The following is a 24,823-nucleotide window of genomic DNA, read 5'->3' as shown; positions in this document are numbered from 1 at the left end:
AACAGTTAATTATGATATTATTGTGAGATTTAATAAGTTATCGGTCTATGTATTTCTAATAGTATAACCAAATCAGTAATTTTTGATATAACTGTAAAAAAACTACTCTGAAAATTTATTTTTCCAAAAATGAAACCTTCATCTGGTTGTAAATATTAAGATTATACCAGTAAGAGTCTTTCTTTAAAAAAAAGAAAATATTTAAATTAAGTCTTACTGACTAGTGACTTAAATCAAATCCACCCTGGAACAAACTCTATTGATGTGAAGGCACCCACAAAAGATTGCTGACTCATATACCAGTCCTCCCTTTCTACGTCTTGCCAATAATCAAACGGTGTAGTTGGGATGGAAATTGGCCATTCTACTTTCACTTGACACGCCTTACCACTCGGGTCTGGAAAATGTTTATCAGATAACAAGTTATACTCCTCTTCTGTCGTCAGTACTTTGCCTCCAACAGGTAAAATGCAGCTTTTAGGACTAACGCCCTTCTGGAACGCCTGGGTTCGAGGAAGAGAAATAAGGTTAAGAAAACAAGCTTATGATAGTTCTTCAACTTACGTATGTTAAAATGGGTGTAGGGATATGAGAGAAGGATTGTGGCTTTTAAGGGGTGCACAGAAACCACAGCTGGGGGTGGCCATCTTTTCTGGGGATGTCTGCTTTATTAAAAAAAGGAGAGTGCAAACAAGTTTCCAGTCCCTGTGGGCTATGCCTACTGAAAGCTCAGAAGTGAGAGTAGTGGCCGAGTAAGATTTGGAGGAACCCATATATTTCCTTGACCTGCTTAGCAAAATTAAAAGCCTGCATTTAATTTATTTGACTTGCGGCTCCCCTTTGATTTCAACAAGCTCTCAGCACAGCTTGCAACAACTCACAGAACAACAACTTACACAGAATAAATAAAAACAATATCAAATTAATTATGCAAACATTTTCCGTATGTATAATCTGTGCAGCTCAGGGATTTCAGCTTTCCGTGGCACAATATTCAGACTGCCTGATGTGAGAATTTAATATAGTTTTTGAGCACAGCCAACATGCTGCCCTGACCACGGGCAGCTTCTGATGTTACTTTTTTCGTGGAGTAAAAATTTGCTCCACGAATTATGTGGCATGGCATATTCATGGTTCTGTTCCTACCTTCAGGACTAAGGTCAGAGAGTTGCATTGAGAAAGTGCCTTTCAGCCCCCGGGCTATTTAATATATACATGAAGCTATCTGGAGTGGTCATTAGGAGTTTTGAGGCGAGGTGCCATCAGTATGCTGATGACACTTAGCTCCATTTCTCCATAACATATGAATCAGAAGAGGCCTTGCTGGACACAGTGGTGAAACGGACGAGGAAAAATAAGCGGAGCTTGAATCCTGGCAAGATGGAGGCACTGTGGCTGAGCAGTTCCCACTTTTGAGAAACTGGTCAGCTGCTTATCCTTGATGGGATTATAATAATAATATAATAAATTATTATTTATACCCCACCCATCTGGCTGGGTTTCACCAGCCACTCTGGGCGGCTTCCCAAAAAATATTAAAATACTGTAATACATCAAACATTAAAGGCTCCCCTAAACAGGGCTGCCTTCAGATGCCTTCTAAAAGTCTGGTAGTTGTTGTTCTCTTTGACATCTGGTGGGAGGGCGTTCCACAGGGCGGGCGCCACTACCGAGAAGGCCCTCTGCCTGCTTCCCTATAACTTAGCTTCTCGCAGTGAGGGAACCGCCAGAAGGCCCTCGGCGCTGGACCTCAGTGTCCGGGTAGAACAGTGGGGGTGGAGATGCTCTTTTTGGCGCCAGATAAAAACATTCCTGCTTAGACAAGCCTAGATAGTCGAGGCAACCCACTTTAGTATTTTAACTTTGGTGTTTTTTTAAAGCAGGGTTGTAAATCTTTCTTGATTTTCCTGTTTTATCTTTTGTAAACCGTTTTGAGGTTGTTCTTTTTTTAAAACAACAACAACCAAGCAGTGTATAAATTATACGAAATAAATAAATTACAATGGAAATGAGCAAAGGAAAAATGCAGGGAAGTGGGGAGCGGGGGAGAGACTGAATTTCAAGGTGCCATAAAGTAAAGAATACCTGGGAGGTCAATATTCAGATGTGATCCCTTGTAGCAGCAAGTAGGAAACACTCGGTAGGAAAGAAATCAGAGTACAGTGGATAAAAGTGTTTTGCATTTATTTCGTTGCCACTATCCATTAGTCAGTGAAGCAGCACTGAGGATCTCAAAACTGAACATGACGAATCAATGCACCATGACATCAAGCCTCAGCACCCGGTAAACTGACAATTTACCTCTTTGTTTTCAAAGCTCTCCACGGCATATTTGCTGTTAACCACTATATATCTGTCTTTCCATTTCTTCACGTCTTCAGCAAAATGTGACACTTCTCCTTCATAAAAGACCATCCTGGAGTCTGCAGGGGGCTACAGAAAAGATAAGTTACTGAGAAATAGAAATGGCTTCTTTCTGCTTCTTCGTTTGTAAAAAGAAAGGGGTGTGTTTCTTCATGGGAGGGCGTGTCCAAAACCTGACTAGAATATGTTAGAATAGAAACTGAAAGCTTCTGGCCTATAGCTTCTGTTGTTTGGGAGCTGGCATTGACAGCACACTGCGAAGTTACACTGGCTAGCGAAATGTTTGCTTGACTCTGGTGTACGAGCCCATCTATAGTTCTGTTTTATGCTGCTGCTTTAATTTATTTTATTTTTTAAATTAGCTTTAAGGATGAAATATACCGTATTTTTCGCCCCATAGGACGCACTTTTTCCCCTCCAAAAATGAAGGGGAAATGTGTGTGCATCCTACGGGGCGAATGCAGGCTTTCGCTGAAGCTTGGAGAGAGGCATCGGTGCGCACCGACCCCTCTCGCTCTCCAGGCTTCAGGAAGCTATCCGCAAGCCTTGCAAGCCCGGCGGGAGTTCCCGCGGGCTCACAAGGCTTGCGGGCAGCAGCCTGCAGCCCCGGCGAGTGTCCGCAAGCCTTGCGCGCCCGGCAGGAGGTCCCACCGGGCGCGTGAGGCTTGGGGCGGCAGCCTGCAGCCCGAAGCACGCGGAGCCCTCCGGAGGGTGCCCCGTGCTTCGGGAATGTGTGCGCAAGGCTTGGGGCGGCAGGCGGGGGGGGTTTCATTTTCCCCCCCCAAAAAAAACGAGGTGCGTCCTATGGGCCGGTGCGCCCTATAGGACGAAAAATACGGTACTCTGAGTCCTCTAGTGATTTCATGCTCTTTATTGCAGCTTGTAAAACAGTGATTGAATTACGCCCCCCAACCTCAGGCTTTTATATACATTGTTTACACAATGGGTCCCGTCTGATTGGCTGATTCAGCTTCCCTCCTGGAGCCTGATTGGTCTTTTCCTGCAGGCCAATCAGTTGTTGCATTCTACGATCCTACCAGCCTAATAGGCTGATTAGTTTCTTCCTGGAGCCTGATTGGTCTTCTCCTGCAAGCCAGTCAGTTGTTGCATTCTACGATCCTATTTGCCTAATGTTCTAGGATCCAAGGTTAGCACATAACAAAGGACTTGTTCCAAGCTGCCTCAAAGAGTGAAAATGTACTATTAAACATCTAATAAAACCAACAAACTTAAATGCGCTCTGTACTTGCTCAGAGACACCATATCCCGTTATCAACCCCCAATCTGAGGCCTCAGCCTCTATCAGTCCAGTTTCAAATTAAAACCTGAGTTTCCAATGTAAAAAGATCTCCAGGAGGTCTTTTAGCAAGGGTGATGGTGTTCTTTGCCCTCTATATAAAGCTGATAGATGGGAATAGGAAGGAAGGAGACGGACTGAATTACATTATTTCACACTGCAGCCTGCCTGTGGGTGCACTAATTTTCCCCCTCCCCACCGGCTACCCCTGATAAAGAGACCTTGTAACTAAAAGTCTGTTTGTGGCACTGAAAAATGTGTTGTGTGGCACTGAATACAGGGAACAAGACCATTGCCCTTTTTGTGGTTTTCATGGGACACTTGGGAAAGGTAAAATGGGAAGAAAAGAGGATAGGAAAGTTTTGCTAAATAAATAAATAAACAAACAAACTTCAGTTCTGGGTGAGGACTTGCAACTTGTTAAAATTCCTGTTCCGTGATTGCAGTCATGGGATTTTTGTCTATCACATGACGGTGTATGTTTTGACTTCACAAAGTGGGAAGTAAGGGAGACAGGATGTTTGTGTTACTGTGCTCCATGAAGTGAGACTATTATCCTTTGTTCTTTCTCTCTTTGCTGTCTGATGCTAGAGAGAGAGAGAGCCATGTTGCAGTGCTCCATGTGTGTTTATATTTAAATAACGTAGATTAGCCAAAATGCTGAGTTGCTGAGGTGTGTTACGCAAGCTGCACAAACTCTGCAGATCCCTAAGTGTGCCAATGTCTGTTGGCATCGGTCGCTGTGATGTTCGGGCTGAAGAAAGCTTTTGAAGCTCCCGAACGATCGACCAGGAGGGAGAGAACATGCCAGTCAGGCATGCGTTTCTGCCAGGATCCTACTTTAGTGTAGGACGAGTTCCTGACACAACTAACATTAACAGCTATTGTGGTTTGCGAAAACCAGGAAGTGCCAAGGAGAACTGGCCCATGTGAGCAGAGGTTAAACAACCAAACCTGTGATCAATAAAAGGGTTTCATAATGTGTAGAGCACATTCAGCCAGTGCAATAGCAAACTCTTCTTGTAGTTACCTTTGTTTTTAAGAAATGGGACTGCAGGTCCCTGTTTTGTTCCAGCTCATTCTGGATGTTCTTGCAGAAGGACACTGCATATTGGCGTTTATAGTGCGGACTGAAGTTCTTGATCACAGCCTCCGTCTTTCCTGAAATGGAACATGAAAATTTATTATACATTCAGCAGCTCGCTCGCTCTCTTTTTCCAGATTTCACAACTGTGAAGCTCTCAAAACTGCATTTAATACCACACTCTGCAAAAGACCTACACAATGGCATGTACTGGGTGACGTTGCAAGACGAGGGAAGTTTCTAACGCACACCTTTGAAACAACAAAAACATTACCTGAACTAATAGCCTTTTGTTATATCTGACACAGCACTGTTTCTAGTCCTTCCTGGAAAGCTTAGTGAGATAGGATCTTCTAAAGAGATCTTCCTGTTCTTCTGCCAGCATTTCTGATGGGCTGCGGCAACATATAAAGTCCTGAAGCACAGCATTTTAACATACAGTGGTGCCTCGCAAGACGAAAAGAATCCGTTCTGTGATTCTCTTCGTCTAGCGGTTTTTTCGTCTTGCGAAGCAAGCCCATTGAAGGATTAGCGGATTAGCACTATTAGCGGCTTTTAGCGGCTTATCTGCTGATCGGATCAGCTGATAAGCGGCTTAGCGGCTTAGAAAAGGGGAGGGGAGGGGAAAAAACCAGCAGGAACTTGCAAGACATTGTCGTCTTGCGAAGCAAGCCCATAGGAAATTCGTTTTGCGAAGTGTTATGTAGTGTAGTTTTCACCCTGGGCCAACAGGGGGATACTGTATATAGTTTTCACTCAGGTCTGTAGATAGTTTTCACTCAGGTCCGCGGCAGTTAGTTTAGGCGGGAACTCTGGGCTGTTGTGGTTACAATGTTGACAGCCGGCTGCCTATAAATACAGGCCGGCTGAGCTGTTCGCAGTCAGTTCTATTCCAGCTTGTCTTAATAAAGAGCTACTTGAAGAAATCGCTGTGCCGGCTGCTATGTCAACCCACTACTTAATACTGGCGACGAGGATGGGATGGATGGACATCAGAGCACAGCCAGATGCGGCCAGCATCTGAACAGAGCTGAATCACAGAGCGAAATCACTGAGCGAAATCAATGAGCGAAATCACTGGGCAGAACCAATTCAGAGCTGACTGTTCTGGCTAGAGCACTGTGTTCCATCCATCGCCCTTCACGCCGGCATCGGAATCATGGCTTCACTTGTGCCTCTACCGCCGTTTGCGCCAGCCTCTGAGTCATGGGACTCCTACCTCGCTCGGTTCGACTGCTACCTCCAAGCCAACGAGCTGACAGCAGTATCATTGGATCGGAAGCGGGGCCTATTCCTCAGCCTCTGTGGGCCTGAGGTGTTTGAGACGGCCCGAGCATTGGTTGCGCCTGAAGCAGTCCAGGCAACACCATGGGACACGATCCAAGAGAAGCTTCGCAACCACTACGCACCAAAGCCGTCCAAGATTGCTGCCCGCCATGCGTTCTACCACCGGAACCAGGCAGAGGGGGAGTCAATCAACAACTACGCCACCGCCCTGCGACAGGCTGCAATGCACTGTGAGTTCCGAGACTTAGACGATGCCCTGATGGATCGAATCGTCTGCGGGGTCCGGGACATCCATCTGCAACGGCGTCTCCTAGCCAAGCCAGACCTCACGCTACAGAAAGCCATTGAGGAGGCTGTGGCCTCAGAAGCTGCTGAACACTCCGCCCAGGAGATCCGCAAGTCCAGCAGCCCGCGTCTTGCTAGGGGGCCAGTTCCGGTGCATCATGAAGAGGCCAGCAGTGATGAGGCATCCTCCAGTGAAGACGATGACGTGCACCAGACAAAGCGGGAGCGCAGGAAGCTCCAACAGAAGTCCAAGGGCCAACCGGAATGTGCTGGCTGCGGAGGCGACCATTCCCGTGCCAAGTGTCGATTCAGAGACGCCATCTGTAGGAGGTGTTCCAGAAGGGGCCACATCGCTAAGGTCTGCCGATCGGCTCCGTCTGACACCCCCCCTTCATCGACTCGCAAGTTCAAGTCTTCACTCCAGTCTGCCAAGGAAAGTTGTTTCGCTCTCACCAACTGCCGCTGCCCGTCTGGAACCACGATTGGCCAAACCGACTCGTCTACGCGACGCAAGCTGAACGTCACGGTGCTCATTGAAGGAGCTCCATGTGACATGGAGATCGACACCGGGTCTGCCCTGTCCGTCGTGTCATGGAGCACCATCAAAAGACTGGTACCCAGAGTATCCAAAAGGCAACTCGACTCTCACCGCGTACACCTGAGAGACTACCAGGGAAACGACATTCCCGTGGTAGGCGTTGGCCGGTTCCGGATCGCCTTCAAGGATTTTTCGGGCCTGCTCCGGTTGGTGGTGGTCGAAGGTCAGCGGCCAAGCCTCCTAGGGCTAGACTGGTTTGATGCCCTCGGCCTGGAAGTCACCGGCATTAACTGCATCTCTAACGCAAAGACTGAGGGTCTGGTCAAAGACTTTGCCGAGGTTTTTGACGGCACCTTGGGACAATATACTGGTACGCCCATCTCCTTTAGCCTTGATCCACAAGTCGCCCCCATCAAGCTTAAGCCACGCCGGGTTCCCTTTGCTCTCAAGGCTAAGGTGGACGAACAACTGGACAAACTGATCGCCCAAGGAGTTTTGGAGCCCGTTGACCACGCAAAGTGGGAAACCCCCATCGTCACACCTGTCAAGCCAGATGGGTCGGTGAGAATCTGCGCTGACTACAAGTGCACAATCAACAAGGCACTTCAGCAGCACGCTTATCCGGTTCCTGTTGTCCAACACCTGCTGCATTCCCTAGGTGAGGGTAAGGTCTTCGCTAAGCTGGACCTTGCCCAAGCCTATCAACAACTGCCAGTCGATGATGCCACTGCTGAAGCCCAGACGATCGTCACCCACCGGGGGGCATTCCGTTGCCGCCGGTTGCAGTTCGGGGTGAGTGTGGCTCCTGGCATCTTCCAAAGCCTTATGGAGCGTCTCCTGCAAGGGCTTCCGGGCGTGGTACCATATTTTGATGACGTCTTGGTGTCTGCAGACTCACACCAGCAGCTGTTCGAGCGCCTCCGTGCCGTGCTGACCAGGTTCCAGGAGGCCGGGCTCAAGGTAAAGAGGGAGAAGTGCCTGATTGCCGTTCCACAGGTAGAGTTCCTGGGCTATCTTATCGATGCCTCCGGCCTTCATCCAACCACATCCAAGATCCGCGCTATCCAGCAGGCCCCCACCCCAAAGGACAAAACGGAGTTGCAGGCATTCCTGGGGCTGCTGAACTTTTATAACATGTTCCTGCCCCACAAAGCCACAGTGGCTGAGCCTCTTCACCGACTCCTTAGCACTAAGACGCCTTGGGCCTGGGGTCATCGAGAGACGGCGGCCTTCAACGCGGTCAAGGCTCTCCTTTCTTCAGACAGTGTGCTGGTACAGTACAGTGAATCCAGACCGCTGGTCCTTGCCTGCGACGCCTCACCTTTTGGCATCGGTGCTGTCCTTAGTCACCGTTTTCCAGATGGAAGAGAAGCACCGCTCGCCTACTTTTCCAGGACACTATCTCCGGCGGAACGGAATTACAGCCAGCTCGACAAGGAGGCATTGGCACTTGTGGCTGGAGTGAAGAGGTTCCATGAATACCTCTATGGCAGGACTTTTGACCTCATCACTGACCACAAGCCACTCCTGGGCCTCCTCGCCGGTGATCGTCCAACTCCGCCGGTCCTCTCACCACGCATGCTGCGATGGACTGTTTTCCTGGCTGCCTACCACTACCGGCTCATCCATCGCCCGGGGAAATCGATGGGCCATGCCGACGCCCTCAGCCGTTGCCCTCTTCCAGCATTTGTGGAAGACCCGGCTCCAGCTTCATCGCTCCTTCTGATTGAGGATCTTCCGGCAGCGCCTGTATCGGCTGCCACTGTGGCCTCCGCGTCTGCCCAGGATCGCACCATCAGCCGGGTGCTCAACTGGGTGTGGAGGGGGTGGCCACAAGGGCCTTTTGCATCGGAGTTCCAGCCCTTCGCAACCAGACAACATGAACTCTCAGCTCATCGCGGCTGTCTGCTGTGGGGAGACTGCGTCGTGATTCCCCAGGGACTCCGTCAGCGCGTCCTGGAGGCTCTGCACGTTGGCCACCCGGGAATTGTCAAAATGAAGGCGTTGGCTCGATGTTACGTCTGGTGGCCTAATATGGACGATGCCATCACTGCCTGGGTGTCCGCCTGTCAAGCGTGCCAAGAGTCGAGGCCTGCACCACCGGCAGCTAAGGGACACACCTGGGAGACGCCAAAGACACCCTGGTCGAGGGTGCACATCGATCTGGCTGGCCCCTTTCACGGCCGGACCTTTATGGTAGTGGTGGACGCCTATTCCAAATGGCTGGAGGTCGCCCTGATGCCCTCCACCACTACCGAAGCTGTCATCCGGGTGCTGCGAGGCCGGTTTGCAACGCATGGGTGTCCTGATGTCCTTGTCTCTGACAACGGACCGCAGTTCACGTCAGGCACGTTTGAGCGGTATCTTTTGGGACTGGGCATCCGCCATGCCCTAACGGCACCTTTTCATCCATCCAGCAACGGGCAAGCGGAAAGAATGGTGCGCTCGACAAAAGAGGCACTGGCGCGCCTGGACCGGTGAGACTGGCATGAGCGGGTCGCCGAATACTTGTTCGTGCAACACATCACTCCTCATGCGGCCACAGGGAGGAGTCCTGCTGAACTGCTTATGGGCCGCCGCCTCAGGTCACCGCTCGACCGGCTACACCCAGACTTTGCCGTGGCTGAACCCCCAGGCTGTGCCAACGCACGACGGTCATTTGTCCCAGGAAACCAGGTCTTTGCCCGGAACTATGTGGGGGACATCCCTTGGGTGCCAGCCACAGTAGTGGGAGTCACTGGACCTCGCTCGTACCAGGTGGCACTCGAAGACGGACGTTTGTGGCGACGGCACATAGACCAGCTTAGGCGCAGGGTTGGTGACTTGGACACTACCGAGGTGCCCCCAACTGCGCTTGCGGCTCCAGAAGAGACACGTACAGATGGCAAGGCCCCACCTACACCTCCCTCGCAAACTGCCAGCGTGGAGCCGAACCAAGCCGTCTCAGAACAGACTCAGACCACTCCATTTGCGGAGGCTCCACCCACAGCAGCGGATCCAGGGGAGTTGGTTCCAACGCCACCTAGGGTCGCACCACAGCCTCAGCGAGAACTGTGTGGCCCTTCGGACTTGGCTACCAGTCCCCGGCGGTCTGGCAGAGTTTCCAAGCGCCCAACTTATTTAAAGGACTACGTTGTTGGACAGGTATCACTGTTGGTCTAAGTATGGGAATGTAACCGTTATGCTTTTGTGCCTAATTGAACCATTACGCGTAGTGCTGTATATAAGGAAACCATTACGATTGTACCTAACGCCTTATCTCGGTGGGGAGGGGTGTTATGTAGTGTAGTTTTCACCCTGGGCCAACAGGGGGATACTGTATATAGTTTTCACTCAGGTCTGTAGATAGTTTTCACTCAGGTCCGCGGCAGTTAGTTTAGGCGGGAACTCTGGGCTGTTGTGGTTACAATGTTGACAGCCGGCTGCCTATAAATACAGGCCGGCTGAGCTGTTCGCAGTCAGTTCTATTCCAGCTTGTCTTAATAAAGAGCTACTTGAAGAAATCGCTGTGCCGGCTGCTATGTCAACCCACTACTTAATACGAAGCACCTCCAAAACGGAAAACTCTTTCGTCTAGTGAGTTTTCCGTCTTGCGAGGCATTCGTCTTGCGGGGCACCACTGTACTTGAGTCCAGATTGCGAGTCTCGTTCCAATAAGTTTCCCTTAAAACTCTCAAAGAAGTCTTTATTTGTCTCCTGGCCACCATCTCAGGGCCTTCTTCTTCTAGAGTGGTGAATCCAGATTATCTAAATTCACCAAAAGGTTGGTTCAAACATGGGTCTCGTTTTAATGGGCTCCATGTAGTGAGGTGTGGGGATGAAGTTTCAGCTTAGCTACATATATAGTGTTGTACATGAGACCTAAAGCCACTTCTGGCATTTTGGTCCTGGCTAAGAGGGGACAAACTGCATGTTACACACATAATGTGTAAAATGAAGCTCTGAATTAATTTTATTATTATTATTATTATTATTATTATTATTATTATTATTATTATTATTATTAAAATAAGCTTGAGAGTCTGCACTTTTGAGCATAGGAGTTACAAAGGGGAAAGGGGCACTTAACTCTTTTCCTGCAATACATTTTTCAACGTTGCCATCTCCAAAGCTGCTCCTTCCTTCCTTCATTCATTCATTTTACTTCATGAAAATAAAAATAAATAAACCACAGAGAATATACAGTGGTGCCTCGCAAGACGAAATTAATTCGTTCCGCGAGTTTTTTCGTCTAGCGAATTTTTCGTCTTGCGAAGCACGGTGTCGGAAAAGTTTTGGAAAAGCTTCAAAAATCACCAAAAACCTCAAAAAAGGCTACCACACCGCGTTCTATGAGTTGCTCCTCGAAGTCAAGTCGCAACTATATTAACGGTGTTAAGAAAAAGGAAACAAACTTGCAAAAAACGCAAGACGTTTTCGTCTTGCGAAGCAAGCCCATAGGGAAATTTGTCTTGCGAAGCAGCTCAAAAACCGCAAAACCCTTTAGTCTAGCAAGTTTTTCGTCTTGCGAGGCATTCGTCTTGCGGGGCACCACTGTAAAATACAGTTGTACCTTGGAAGTCGAATGGAATCCATTCTGGAAGTCCGTTCGACTTCCAAAATGTTCGACTACCAAGGCGTGGCTTCCGATTGGCTGCAGGAAGCTACGGCAGCCAATCAGAAGCCGTGGAAGTCGCGTCGGACGTTCGGGTTCCAATGAACGTTCGCAAACTGGAACACTCACTTCCAGGTTTGCGGTGTTCGGGAGCCAAAACGTTCGACTGGCAAGGCGTTTGGGATCCAAGGTACGACTGTACACAAGCACCAATACAACAATCACCTTAACTTTCCAAGAAACATATCAGTTACCCAAGAAATTCAACAATTCTTAAGAACATAGAATGCAGCCCTACCTAGAGAACCTGGGGTGTTCTGTACATAAGGCAGAAGCTCTACTACCATTGAGCTATGGTCTTTCCCACTGTTGTCCTGTTTCCACTGAATTTGTACAAGGGTAACAACTGCAACCTAGCAGTTCGAAAGCACAAAGTGGAAGTAGATAAATAGGTACCACTCCAGCGGGAAATAGCATTTCCGTGTGCTACCCTGGTTCATCATGCTGGCCACATGACCCGGAAGCTGTACACCGGCTCCCTCGGCCAATAAAGCAAGATGAGCGCCGCAACCCCAGAGTCGGTCACGACTGGACCTAATGGTCAGGGGTCCCTTTACCTTTAACAACTGCACATATGGAGCCTAAGTCACAGGGGAAAGCAATTTCAGGAGGCAGATCCGAGTGGGGAAATGGCAAGTTGAGAACAGCATTCATCCAGTCATTTGTTGACTTCTATTTTGCCTTTTTTCACAAGGTGAATTCAAAACAGCTTACAGAATAAAACACCATATGGAGCATAAAACACATCCAATATAAAACTACCCAAAAAAATCCTAAAGGTCTCACCCACCCACACAGATACCATTCATGGAGGTAACATCGCAAAAGTTAACAAAGACAAGGAAACAATTAAAAGCCATCTGGAACAGCCGCGGCTTTGCCAGATTATCTGAAAGAGTAAACTATCAAAGGGTTAAATACACTTTCTCCCCTGCTGCTGCTCTGGTTAAAATCCAGGGGCTGATGGGGGGGGGAACAATTAAGATTTCATCACACACATCTGCAAGTAGCATGTACTTTCCAGAGTTTGTATCAAGGAGTTATTAGATCAGAAAATTCACTTTTGCCATGAGCTGACAAGAAGTAAAAAGGTAAAGGTAAAGGACCCCTGACCGTTAGGTCCAGTCGCGAACAACTCTGGGGTTGGGGTGCTCATCTCGCTTTACAAGCCGAGGGAGCCGGCGTTTGTCCGCAGACAGTTTTTCCGGGTCATGTGGCCAGCATGACTAAGCCGCTTCTGGCAAAACCAGAGCAGCGCACGCAAACGCCGTTTACCTTCCTGCCGGAGTGGTACCTATTTGTCTACTTGCACTGGCGTGCTTTCAAACTGCTAGGTTGGCAGGAGCAGGGACCAAGCAACGGGAGCTCACCCCGTCACGGGGATTCAAACCGCCGACCTTCTGATCGGCAAGCACAAGAGGCTCAGTGGTTTAGACCACAGCACCACCCGCGTCTAAGACTGCAGGAAGTAGTCTTAGGCAAATCCTCTCCCACCCAGGAACCAAGGAATCTGGAAAACTGCAAAAGTCAACCTTACAGGATTGTGAAGGGTTGTTCAGGCACCATAAATTGCCATATAGAGTGGTACCTCAGGTTACATACGCTTCAGGTTACAGACTCCGCTAACCCAGAAATAGTGCTTCAGGTTAAGAACTTTGCTTCAGGATGAGAACAGAAATCGCGCAGCAGTGGCGCAGTGGCAGCAGGAGGCCCCATTAGCTAAAGTGGTGCTTCAGGTTAAGAACAGACCTCAGGAACGAATTAAGTACTTAACCCGAGGTACCACTGTAAAATGTTACACACGATTTCTATTTAAAAGTAATGATTCATATTAATAAATATCTCTGGGCAATCAGAGGGTAAAATTTTAGAAGTAAAATTTTGGGGTTTTATTAGCAAGTTCTCCAGTTTCTGAAAGCCACACGCACAAAGCAATAATATCCATGCTATATTCTAAAACTTTGAAGGTGTATCTTTCTTTGGTGCTCAGTTTGTTAATACAGTTGCCCCTCTCACCGAAACTCCTCCATAAGTTCTCTCGCTTGCACACATTTGTCAGCCCTTTCCATCCGCCTTCTGAAAGGGTTCTCGGCCTTTTTACATATGGAAAACATGAAGCTGCATAGTTTATTGGGATTTTTTTTTCCAAAGAGGCATTACTACATCTGGCCGCTGTTTACAGTATTTCTTCCTTGCAGCTGTTTCAAATTGTTTAAACACTTCCATTGTGCTCTCTCTCCTCTTGTTATTTGGGTAGGGTCCACATCCTTGCATTTTACGGCAGAGATAATTGAAGGTCTCAAAGACATTCGCAGTGCTTTCTGCATCTCGAATCTCTCTCTCCCTATCTGTGGCTCAGCGGTAGGAAAATATCCCCATCTGTTATTGGTCGCAGGCCATTCCTATGGTAACCTCAGAATTTTAGCACATGGGGAAGTAGAATGATTGAATGAATGCATTTTCATTTTCTTTAGTAGCCTTAAAGGAGCTCTTTACTATTAGCAATTATTATTACAGTGGTACCTCGGGTTACATGCGCTTCAGGTTACATGCGCTTCAGGTTACAGACTCCGCTAACCCAGAAATAGTGCTTCAGCTTAAGAACTTTGCTTCAGGATGAAAATAAAAATCATTACAATTTGGAAGACAATTGGACTTCTTTATTGGATTTGATTTGATATGTTAATTGGATGTTCTTATTGGAAAATTAATAAACGCTTTTAAAAAAGAGAACAGAAATCGTGCTCCAGCGGCACGGCGGCAGCAGGAGGCCCCATTAGCTAAAGTGGTGTTTCAGGCTAAGAACAGTTTCAGGTTAAGTACGGACCTCCGGAACAAATTAAGTACTTAACCCGAGGTACCACTGTACTGTTGTTGTTTTTCCCCCACCTTCCAACAAGAAGCTCCATTAGGATTGGCTTGGCTTTGCCACAATGGGCAATGTCCACTTAAGACAAGGAGATTTTAGGCAGCATAATGTTTTCGCCTTCCATTCTGTAAAACAGGCCTCAAGCCACTCTGAATCTCATTTCCACGCTTTGTGTTTGTCTTTTCCTGAGCGGTGGGAAGTCCAGAGCAGCCGCTATGGTTTCCTTTGGGGCAGAGAACACTTGGGAAATTTATGATCTGTGCAATCATCTCGTTTATTCCCAAATGTGCAGGAAGCGATGGCAGAAGGGATTTGCAGGCAGGCAGGCGGTCTCAAAGCAACGCAAGTCCAACACTGTGAAATTCTAAACAAACATCCCTGCTGCCATACTAAATATGCTTCTTTTTGGACAAATTTCCCTCCCACACTGCAGGTGAATGTCTTTCGAGAGACATTTCAAGGGGGCTTTAGATAAAAATATTAGGTTGCTCAATCGCCAAATATCTATCATTCACCATCAGCAACCAGGTTATAGAAAAAACTTGAGAAAGGGCCATGTCTCTCTGCAGAAGAAAGCGGTTTACAGCAGATAAAACAGATAAAATCAATAAGAATGTACAACCCTACTTTAAACCATGAGTAAAGTATTGATCAAACCTATCCATTCTGAAGGAAATCAGTCCTGAGTGCTCACTGGAAGGACAGATCCTGAAGCTGAGACTCCAATACTTTGGCCACCTCATGAGAAGAGAAGACGCCCTGGAAAAGACCCTGATGTTGGGAAATATTGAAGGCACAAGGAGAAGGGGACAACAGACGACGAGATGGCTGGATAGTGTTCTCGAAGCTACCAGCATGAGTTTGACCAAACTGCGGGAGGTAGTGGAAGACAGGAGTGCCTGGCGTGCTCTGGTCCATGGGGTCACGAAGAGTCGGACACGACTAAACAACAACAACAAAACAACAACAAAGTATTTTCGGAAAGTGATCCTGTCAGATTGTGGCAGGATGGGGTAAGGAAGAAGCAATCAAGAGTTTCCCTGCTACTGAAGCAAATGAGCAAGCGTGACCTGAAACCTTTGACAGGGGTCAGGGAATACCATGTTATCCATCTGGTCATCTGTAGCTAGGACACTCTGTCACTTCCTGCTCTGGCTACAACTGGATGATGGCACACAGACCAAATTCCTCCATGATACGTATCCTTCAATTTTGAGGACTGGAATTATATGTTGCGTTCAACGAACACCGATGAGCCACACCAAAGGGAGGAGACAGCATGTACAATAATAATGCCCCTCTACGTATTAGGAATGTGTTCCAAGGCATGAAGTCCTCTGCCAGTGAGAAAAGTAAAGGTTTCGCAGCCCATGAAAGTGTTTATTAAACCAAAGTATCTTTGCAAAATAATATGGCCCGGGAAACAAGAAGTTTACTAATTCTTGCTCATGCTTTGTTTTCCCTTCAGATTTCCAAAAACTTGACAAACGAGCTTCCTCCTTATCCCATTTCCTAATTTAGTCCTGATTCTTTGGTATGGATGTTAAGAGTTGTTTGAGGTGAAGCTAAGCCAAGTTTTTCCATTAGTCCACTTGGCTGGATTGATTGTAGCTAGCCTGGGGAGGGGAAAGCAACGCCAAGAGCTCCAGGAGGCGAAAATCTCTTCTGGGGAAACGATGGCCAGAGTCCAAGGGGGAAGAGCCATGGCTCCATGGCAGAACACATGATTTGCAGGAATAAAAGTTTCAGGCTCAATCATCAGCATCTCTCAATCGGGTTGGGAAATGATTGTCTGAAATGGGCTCTCCAGGACTTGTTTCCTTTATGAAGAATTATTAAGCTTTTTCTAATTATAACTTAAATATCCACAAAGTCTCCTGCAGACATTAATCGAAACAAGTCCAGGTATGTACTTTAGGGCACTGTTTTGTGAAGTATTCTCTGCATTTTCCCCATGCTTTTTGAAACTCTTGTCTAGTGTGATCTCTAATTGTCTCTGCTAATCTAGCCAGTTCAATATAGTCTAACAGTTTATCTTGCCATTCCTTTTTTGTTGGCACAGTTTCTTTTTTCCAATTTTTAGAAATTAGGATCCTTGCCGCTCCTGTGGCATAGAGGAATATTTTCTGATCTTCTCTTGTTATACCTGTGTCCGTTATCCCGAGTAGAAAAGCTTCCGTATTTTTCATAAAGTTATACAGTGGTGCCTCGCAAGACGAAATTAATCCGTTCCACGAGTCTCTTCGTCTTGCGGTTTTTTCGTCTTGCGAAGCACGGCTATTAGCGGCTTAGCGGCTATTAACGGTTTAGCGGCTTTAAGAAAAAGGAAACAAACTCGCAAGACGTTTCGTCTTGCGAAGCAAGCCCATAGGGAAATTCGTCTTGCGGAACGATTCAAAAAACAGAAAACTCTTTCGTCTTGCGCATTTTTCGTCTTGCGAGGCATTCGTCTTGCGAGGTACCACTGTACTTAAACATTTTTTTAAGCTCATGATATAATGTGTTCCAGAAGCTTTTGATTTTTTCACAGGTCCACCAAAAATGTATAAGTGTCCCCTCTGTTTCGCCACACCTCCAGCACAAATTTGTTTTTGTCTTATACATTTTAGTTATTTTGATAGATGTTAAGCACCATCTATAAAACATCTTGATTAGGTTTCCCCTCAATACTTCACAGTATTTAAATACACCCAAACACACCTCACCGGAGATGAAAAAGCAGCTCTAAAAAACAGCCACACCAACTGGCTCATTTTTGACGGCTGAAAGCATGCGATACACCCATCAATGCAAGATTCACATGAGGAGAAAATCCCGTGGGTGGGATTAAATATTCATTGCTTTATTAATAGTTCAGATGATTTGGTCCTGTGGTGATATTCTTAACTGAGTTTTTTCCTTCCTCCTAACCAGGCATAGGCAAACTCGGCCCTCCAGATGTTTTGGGACTACAATTCCCATCATCCCTGACCACTGGTCCTGTTAGCTAGGGATCATGGGAATTGTAGTCCCAAAACATCTTGAGGGCCGAGTTTGGCTATGCCTGCTCTGAACGCACAAAATATTGATCTCCCCTATTGCATGTGCAGAACAGTGTATTGCCATACTGGGCTCAGGTTTTTACAGCCTTCCTTCTCTTTATTCTGATTTGTCAGCCTCTTCCACCTTGCTCTTTAAAACAAAACAAAAACAAATAAAACATGGCTGAGTCATGAGTCACATGGGCTGATTGCTTGCATCAATCATCTACAATATAAAACTGGGGCAGTTGCTGAATTCATGGAATTCTTCCCCCTCCCTGAGCGATTTCGTTCCCTGTGGGCTGAAAGCATGAATAAAGTTGCCAGTTTCTTTTCTGCTTCAACTCCCCAGCCTTTAACAGTAGCTGGACACAGGAAACAGCCAGAGCTTCTTCTGTCACTTTGATCTCTTCCCCTGGTACCTCCATTGGTTAAAGAGGAGTACAAAGCAAACACCACAATCCCATCAATATCGCAATTTTTAATATATATATATTTGCTGCTGCTTTAATAGATGTAGTTTGGAAAACAGCAACAGGTTGGCTGTGGCGTGTGTGCACTTGCTTCATGTGGCTGAACAGCTACAACCTGAAATTCTAGATAGACTCATTTTCTGCCATTTATTTCAAAATGTACTCTGTGCCTCATTTTCACAAGTGTCAGCAGTAAGTCCCTATTTCCTAGCAGAAAAGGTGAAGTCATACAGGCGGCAGGGGGTGGGGAGAGCTGCCCACCACTGCCATAAGCAAACTGCATTGTAAGATTTTGGCTTCTTGTAAATCTGTTCTTGGGAGAAAAGCAATGAAAAACCTGGACAGCATCTTAAAAAGCAGAGACATCACCTTGCCAACAAAGGTCCGTATAGTTAAAGCTATGGTTTTCCCAGTAGTGACGTATGGAAGTGAGAGCTGGACCATAAAGAAGGCTGATCGCCGAAGAATTGATGCTTTTGAATTATGGTGCTGGAGGAGACTCTTGAGTGTCCCATGGATTGCAAGAAGATCAAACCTATCCATTCTGAAGGAAATCAGCCCTGAGTGCTCATTGGAAGGACAGATCCTGAAGCTGAGGCTCCAATACTTTGGCCACCTCATGAGAAGAGAAGACACCTTGGAAAAGACCCAGATGTTTCGACAACACAAGGAGAAGGGGACGACAGAGGACGAGATGGTTGGATAGTGTTCTCGAAGCTACCAGCATGAGTTTGACCAAACTGCGGGAGGCAGTGGAAGACAGAAGTGCCTGGCATGCTCTGGTCCATGGGGTCAAGAAGAGTCGGACACGACTAAGCGACTAAACAACAACAAAAAATCTGTTTTATCCACACTCAGTCAAATCTATTCAGATTAATTCTATATGAGAGCAATCAGCAGCCTTGTATAATAGGAGAACCAAGCAGATAAGATTCCATAGGCTAAAAGCCTTTTGGCTCTTACTAAAAGCTCAAACCTTTGTCCTGGGTACTGGAAGGAAGGGGAGATCTCCTCTCCTAAGAACTTCATCAGGAGTCCCAAGTGAAACAGCATTTCCGGCTAGCCACTTTTGTGCTCACCCTCACCCCCGTATATACTGTAGTGGCCTTTACAAGATACCTTGCTGGCTGCTTTTGCAGACGACAGCAAGACATACTTTTATCTGGAATGAGCCATGTGCTTGTGAATGCTTCACGCTCACTTCCGCTTTGCTCCTCCAACAACATGGAAAGAAACCGAGGAGGCAGGTGCCATAGTTTGTTGCTTCCTAACAAGCCACAATCTGTAAGTGACAAACCATTGCCTACGGCTGGCTAGAAGTCATGGCTTGTTGGGGACAAACAACCCATAATTTGTAGTTTAGATGTAACCCGATTCTAAGGCTTTCTGATTTATTGATCATGATAATTTTCTTAATTTTGGGTTCCACACTATCCCATTAATGCCAATGGAAGTGGGAGTGATGGGGCAATGTCCATTAGCACACTGCTTGCTCTAAAATCTACATAAACCATGATAAGTCAGAAAGTCTGGCTAACCATCACATGCGAGCGCTGCTTCTATCTTATCACCATGGGGCCTTTGCTGTGGTTTGCGTCTGAATACTTCCACCCATGTGGAAAATCCATCAGGATAATGAAAGCCAAGTCCAAATTTTATCCCCTCTCCCGCTATTATAGAGAACTTCTTGAACCAATCTTAAGCCCGTGTGCATAAATCAGAGGAACAAGATGTGCTTTCTTTTCCAGTACTCAACGAAATCCAACAGCTTCTCTGAAAGTGCTGCAGCAAAAGGTTCTGCTCGCTGAAAGCAAAGGTATTTGGTTTCCTCTTCTAAAAATGTGAAGTTAAGTATGAACAAACAGCAGCCCCATAGAGGTCTAGCATCTTGAATTTGTTGTTTAGTCGTTTAGTCGTGTCCGACTCTTCGTGACCCCATGGACCAGAGCACGCCAGGCACTCCTGTCTTCCACTGCCTCCCGCAGTTTGGTCAAACTCATGCTGGTAGCTTCAAGTACACTGTCCAACCATCTCGTCCTCTGTCATCCCCTTCTCCCAACATCAGGGTCTTTTCCAAGGAGTCTTCTCTTCTCATGAGGTGGCCAAAGTATTGGAGCCTCAGCTTCAGGATCTGTCCTTCCAGTGAGCACTCAGGGCTGATTTCCTTCAGAATGGATAGGTTTGATCTTCTTGCAGTCCATGGGACTCTCAAGAGTCTCCTCCAGCACCATAATTCAAAAGCATCAATTCTTCGGCGATCAGCCTTCTTTATGGTCCAGCTCTCATCTTGAATGTGTGCCTTTATAAACGAAGGGTCCTACAAGTCTTGATACGCTGTGGATGGGTAGATTTCAGGTTCTTGCTGAGCTTCTAGCAAGGCGATTCATTACTCTTTAAAATGACATTCTAAATCGACTTGCTCTCCGCCTCCTCTTCCCACACTTACTCACTAGGGCGTCATAGAATGTGAGCCTCGGCTCTAATTCACCCTGTATACAATCTCATCACCCTTTCATTTTTGTTATGCGTGCTAGATTGGAAACTCCCCAGCCTTAGGAATGTCCCACAAGGGTGAGAATCGCTGCTTTACCCTGGGCAGAAAGCCAAGCCAAGTTTTCGCTATAATTAGAGAACAAGTCTTGCAGACATGGTTTAAGTGAAAATAGACCAAAATTGGTCGGAATCCAAGCCTACTCACTCCTTTCAAGTCAAGAGCAAAGTTACAGTCTTTAGAAGCGCATGCATGCCACTCCAAAGAACCAAGACCTAAAGGGCAAAGGGGTTCCCTGGATGACTAGGGAAGGAGTAAACAAGCACCATATGGGACACATTCACACACGGTGCCAAGATGTGTTTCAGTGCTCCATGGAATGAGCCCAAGCAAAGCATTAGGTTTGTATACTCCCCCTCATTCCACGTGATCAGGAGAAAGTCTCTGGCATGGTTTCACTTTTACTTAACCCTGGGCTTAGCGTTTGCATTGAAACCAAGGATTCTGGTTGAATTCTGATGAATTTTAACAGGGAGAAATGTAAAGTATTGCACTTGGGCAAAAAAAATGAGAGGCACAAATACAAGATGGGTGACACCTGGCTTGAGAGCAGTACATGTGAAAAGGATCTAGGAGTCTTGGTTGACCACAAACTTGACATGAGCCAACAGTGTGACGCAGCAGCTAAAAAAGCCAATGCAATTCTGGGCTCCATCAATAGAAGTATAGCATCTAGATCAAGGGAAGTAATAGTGCCACTGTATTCTGCTCTGGTCAGACCTCACCTGGAGTACTGTGTCCAGTTCTGGGCACCACAGTTCAAGAAGGACACTGACAAACTGGAACGTGTCCAGAGGAGGGCAACCAAAATGGTCAAAGGCCTGGAAACGATGCCTTATGAGGAACGGCTAAGGGAGCTGGGCATGTTTAGCCTGGAGAAGAGGAGTTTAAGGGGTGATATGATAGCCATGTTCAAATATATAAAAGGATGTCACATAGAGGAGGGAGAAAGGTTGTTTTCTGCTGCTGCAGAGAAGCGGACATGGAGCAATGGATCCAAACTACAAGAAAGAAGATTCCACCTAAACATTAGGAAGAACTTCCTGACAGTAAGAGCTGTTTGACAGTGGAATTTGCTGCCAAGGAGTGTGGTGGAGTCTCCTTCTTTGGAGGTCTTTAAGCAGAGGCTTGACAACCATATGTCAGGAGTGCTCTGATGGTGTTTCCTGCTTGGCAGGGGGTTGGACTCGATGGCCCTTGTGGTCTCTTCCAACTCTATGATTCTATGATTCTATGGTTCAAAACAAACTCTGGTTAGTTTAATAAGCCAGTTTCCTAACCTATGGTTTGAGGTTGGTTTGTGATGAGCAGATGCTACACACAGAGAGAGACACAGACACACACACACACACACACACACAGCTTTATTGAGGTCTATGGACCCAAAATACACAGTACAGTGGTACCTCGGGTTAAGTACTTAATTCGTTCTGGAGGTCCGTTCTTAACCTGAAACTGTTCTTAACCTGAAGCACCACTTTAGCTAATGGGGCCTCCCGCTGCTTGCTGCACCGCCGGAGCACGATTTCTGTTCTCATCCTGAAGCAAAGTACTTAACCCGAGGTAATATTTCTGGGTTAGCGGAGTCTGTACCCTGAAGCGTATGTAACCTGAAGCGTATTGTAACCCGAGCTACCACTGTACAGTCGTACCTTGGAAATCGAACAGAATCTGTTCCAAAATTCCGTTCAACTTCCAAAATGTTTGGAAACCAAAGTGCAGCTTCTGATTGGCTGCAGGAGCCTCCTGCAGCCAATCGGAAGCTGCGGAAGCCCCAAAGAACATTCGCAAACCAGAACACTCACTTCCAGGTTTGCGGCGTTTGGGACCCAAAACGTCTGAGTACCAAGGCGTTTGGGATCCAAGGTACAACTGTACAACAATAATAATAATCAACAGTTACTAAGGTGTAAAATTGGCCTTGCTAGCCAACAGAGGAGCTTTAACCTGTACGTACTGATTTCTGATTTTTACTGCCTCTCAGAGGAATTTTGCTGCAGCCAGTGTGATAGCATCAAACTTATCCTCAAAGAGAACCTTGACATGAAATGAGTCAGCAATTTCAGGTTGTTCTGTTAGTATAGGATTGATTAGACGCTGTCTAACCTGTTTATACAGACTACAATGCAATAAAATGTGTTCCACACATTCAACATCCTAGGAGCATGGGCACAGCCTATTTTGGTATGGGACACCAGCTAATCTTTTTCTCAGCACTTCAGAAGGGAAAACATTTAATCTGGCTTTAGAAAACAGACGGCAATAGTTAGATACGGTCAAATTCTTAAGGTAGGGAGATAACAAAAAACCCTGTTTCAGATTACCGGGCAGAAGGAATGGGTGAGAAATTCAGTTTGCACTTACCTGAATTTTGCAATGCAAATAAATTCTGCAAAAATGCATATATTAGGGGAAACTGAGCATTAAATGAACGTATTTGTGAAAATAACCTGCAGAAACACATTACATATGGGGAAACTGCTTGCAACACTGTGTGCGTTACTCAAAAATACATACAAAAATGCATTTATTAGGAATTCATGGTGAAACAGTGGTGGATTTTTCTGGGGGAAACAGGGAGTGTGTAGGGGGAAGAGAGGGGAAGAAGCCCTGTTGCACTAGTGTACATCCTTGCATGGACTTCCACTGGCCAGGGTTAAATCCTGCCCTAAAAGAACTGAAATGTGACCGATACTTCCATCTCTACATGGTAATTCAGTAAACAAGAACTGGCATAGTACTCAAAAGTCTGGGAAAGAGAAGTTCCAAAGCTCAGCATGGGCAGTAAATCCTTGATACGGTTTCAGCTGGGAGCTATACATGATGGCTAGAGTAGACACTATATGTTTGCCTGAGATACACAGATGACATCTTTATTCTCTGGAGCCACAGAAAAGAGGAATTTCAAAAGTTCCAGACTTCCAACAACTTTCACTCGACTGCCAACCTGAGCATAGACGTAGTCCATGCAGCATAAATGAATATTACATTCATTTTATTTGTGCAAATTCAATTACCGTATTTTTCGCTCCATAAGACACACTTTTTTCCTCCTAAAAAGTAAGGGGAAATGTCTGTGCGTCTTATGGAGTGAATGTGTGGTCCCTGGAGCCGAATTGCCCAGGGGCAAAAACCAGATTGTGCTCTTTTTTTTCCAGAAAGAGGGAAGGGAGTGTTAAAACAAAGCCACTGAGCAGCTGATCAACAAGCGATCGGGAGAGGAGATAAGGGACTCTAGCGATAAAGGAGGCTGCCTGGGAGGGGGGAGGTAAAAGGACATGGATCCTCAGGATTTTTGCATTGGGTCACCCCAAATTCTCCATCAGATCACATAGCATGTCCATTGGCTACAGCCTGCACCCAAAAAATCATGCACCCACTGTTGCCTGGGGCCGCAATGGTGCAAAACCGTGGTTACAAAGCACGGATCCACATGGATCCTCAGGATTTTTGCACTGGGCTACCCCAAACTCACCGTCAAATCACATATCATGTCTGTGGCCACAGCATGAGCCACAAAAATCATACATCCACTGTTTCGTTCGGAACAATTTTTTTCTTGTTTTCCTCCTCTAAAAACTAGGTGCGTCTTATGGTCAGGTGTGACTTATGGAGCGAAAAATACGGTATATGCGTTTGGCGCTGGTGGCAACAGAGGAGAGGGGAGAGACTAGCAAAGGGGAGGAGGGAGGCAGACAGAGGAAGGAAGAACCCCCGGTTCCCTCAGCTATGAAACAAGATGGAAAGTGGAGGATGACGGAGGAAGAAGAAACACCAGCTGTTGAAGGGAGGAGGGAGGGCGATAGAAATGTAGGCAGAAGAAAAAAGTTGAAATGGATATGAAACAGAGGTGAAGCTTCTGTCTGCCTTTCTCCTCCCTTCTGCATCCAAGGGAACTAGGCATAGCTGTCAACCGTCCCTTATTTGGAGGGACAGTCCCTTATCCCAGCGCCGTGTCCCGCTGCTGTCCCTTATTGATGATGTCCCTTAAATTTCCCGGGTTTCAAAGGAAGCAGTTCCTCTCTCTCCTTCCCTGCCGGCCAGGGAGGAGGGAGGCTCCAACTGTGTTGCTTGGCTGCATTGCTCACCCAATAAGGAGTCTAAGAACGACTGGGGGGTGGAGCTTGCATGCCTTGTGCTGATCAAATCGGCCGCGCTGCCTGGGGACTCGCCTTTGCTCAGCGCTTCCCAGCAGAGAGGTGACGGTGGTTTTCCTTGCTGCATCCCCTTTGCCGGGTTGCTGTGCTATGGGAACCACCGCTTGAGGCTTCGTTTGGCTGCTGGTTGACTAAAATCCCTTATTTTGGCTGCTGATCCCTTATTTTCGAGGCTGCTGGTCCCTTATTTTCAAATCTGTAAGTTGACAGCTATGGAACTAGGTTTACTCTGCCTCTGCCTCCT

The 24,823-nt window shown here is 46.8% G+C and overlaps 1 protein-coding gene across 1 annotated transcript in view; it reads right to left on the bottom strand.

Moving 5' to 3' along the window:
• Positions 1-24,823, bottom strand: part of NIBAN1 (niban apoptosis regulator 1) — a 107,933-nt gene that overhangs the window by 47,776 nt on the left and 35,334 nt on the right. Inside the window, exons 2-4 of the mRNA XM_081194341.1 lie at positions 4,692-4,822; positions 2,302-2,433; positions 389-503 (exon numbers count right to left, since the gene is read on the bottom strand). Coding sequence (XP_081050467.1) covers positions 389-503; positions 2,302-2,433; positions 4,692-4,822 — 378 coding nt within the window. The remainder of the gene's footprint in view (positions 1-388; positions 504-2,301; positions 2,434-4,691; positions 4,823-24,823) is intronic.

Source organism: Podarcis bocagei (assembly GCF_964188305.1).
Source record: "Podarcis bocagei genome assembly, chromosome: 5".
NCBI lineage: Eukaryota > Metazoa > Chordata > Lepidosauria > Squamata > Lacertidae > Podarcis > Podarcis bocagei.
This window is presented reverse-complemented; position numbering and strand designations above follow the sequence as displayed.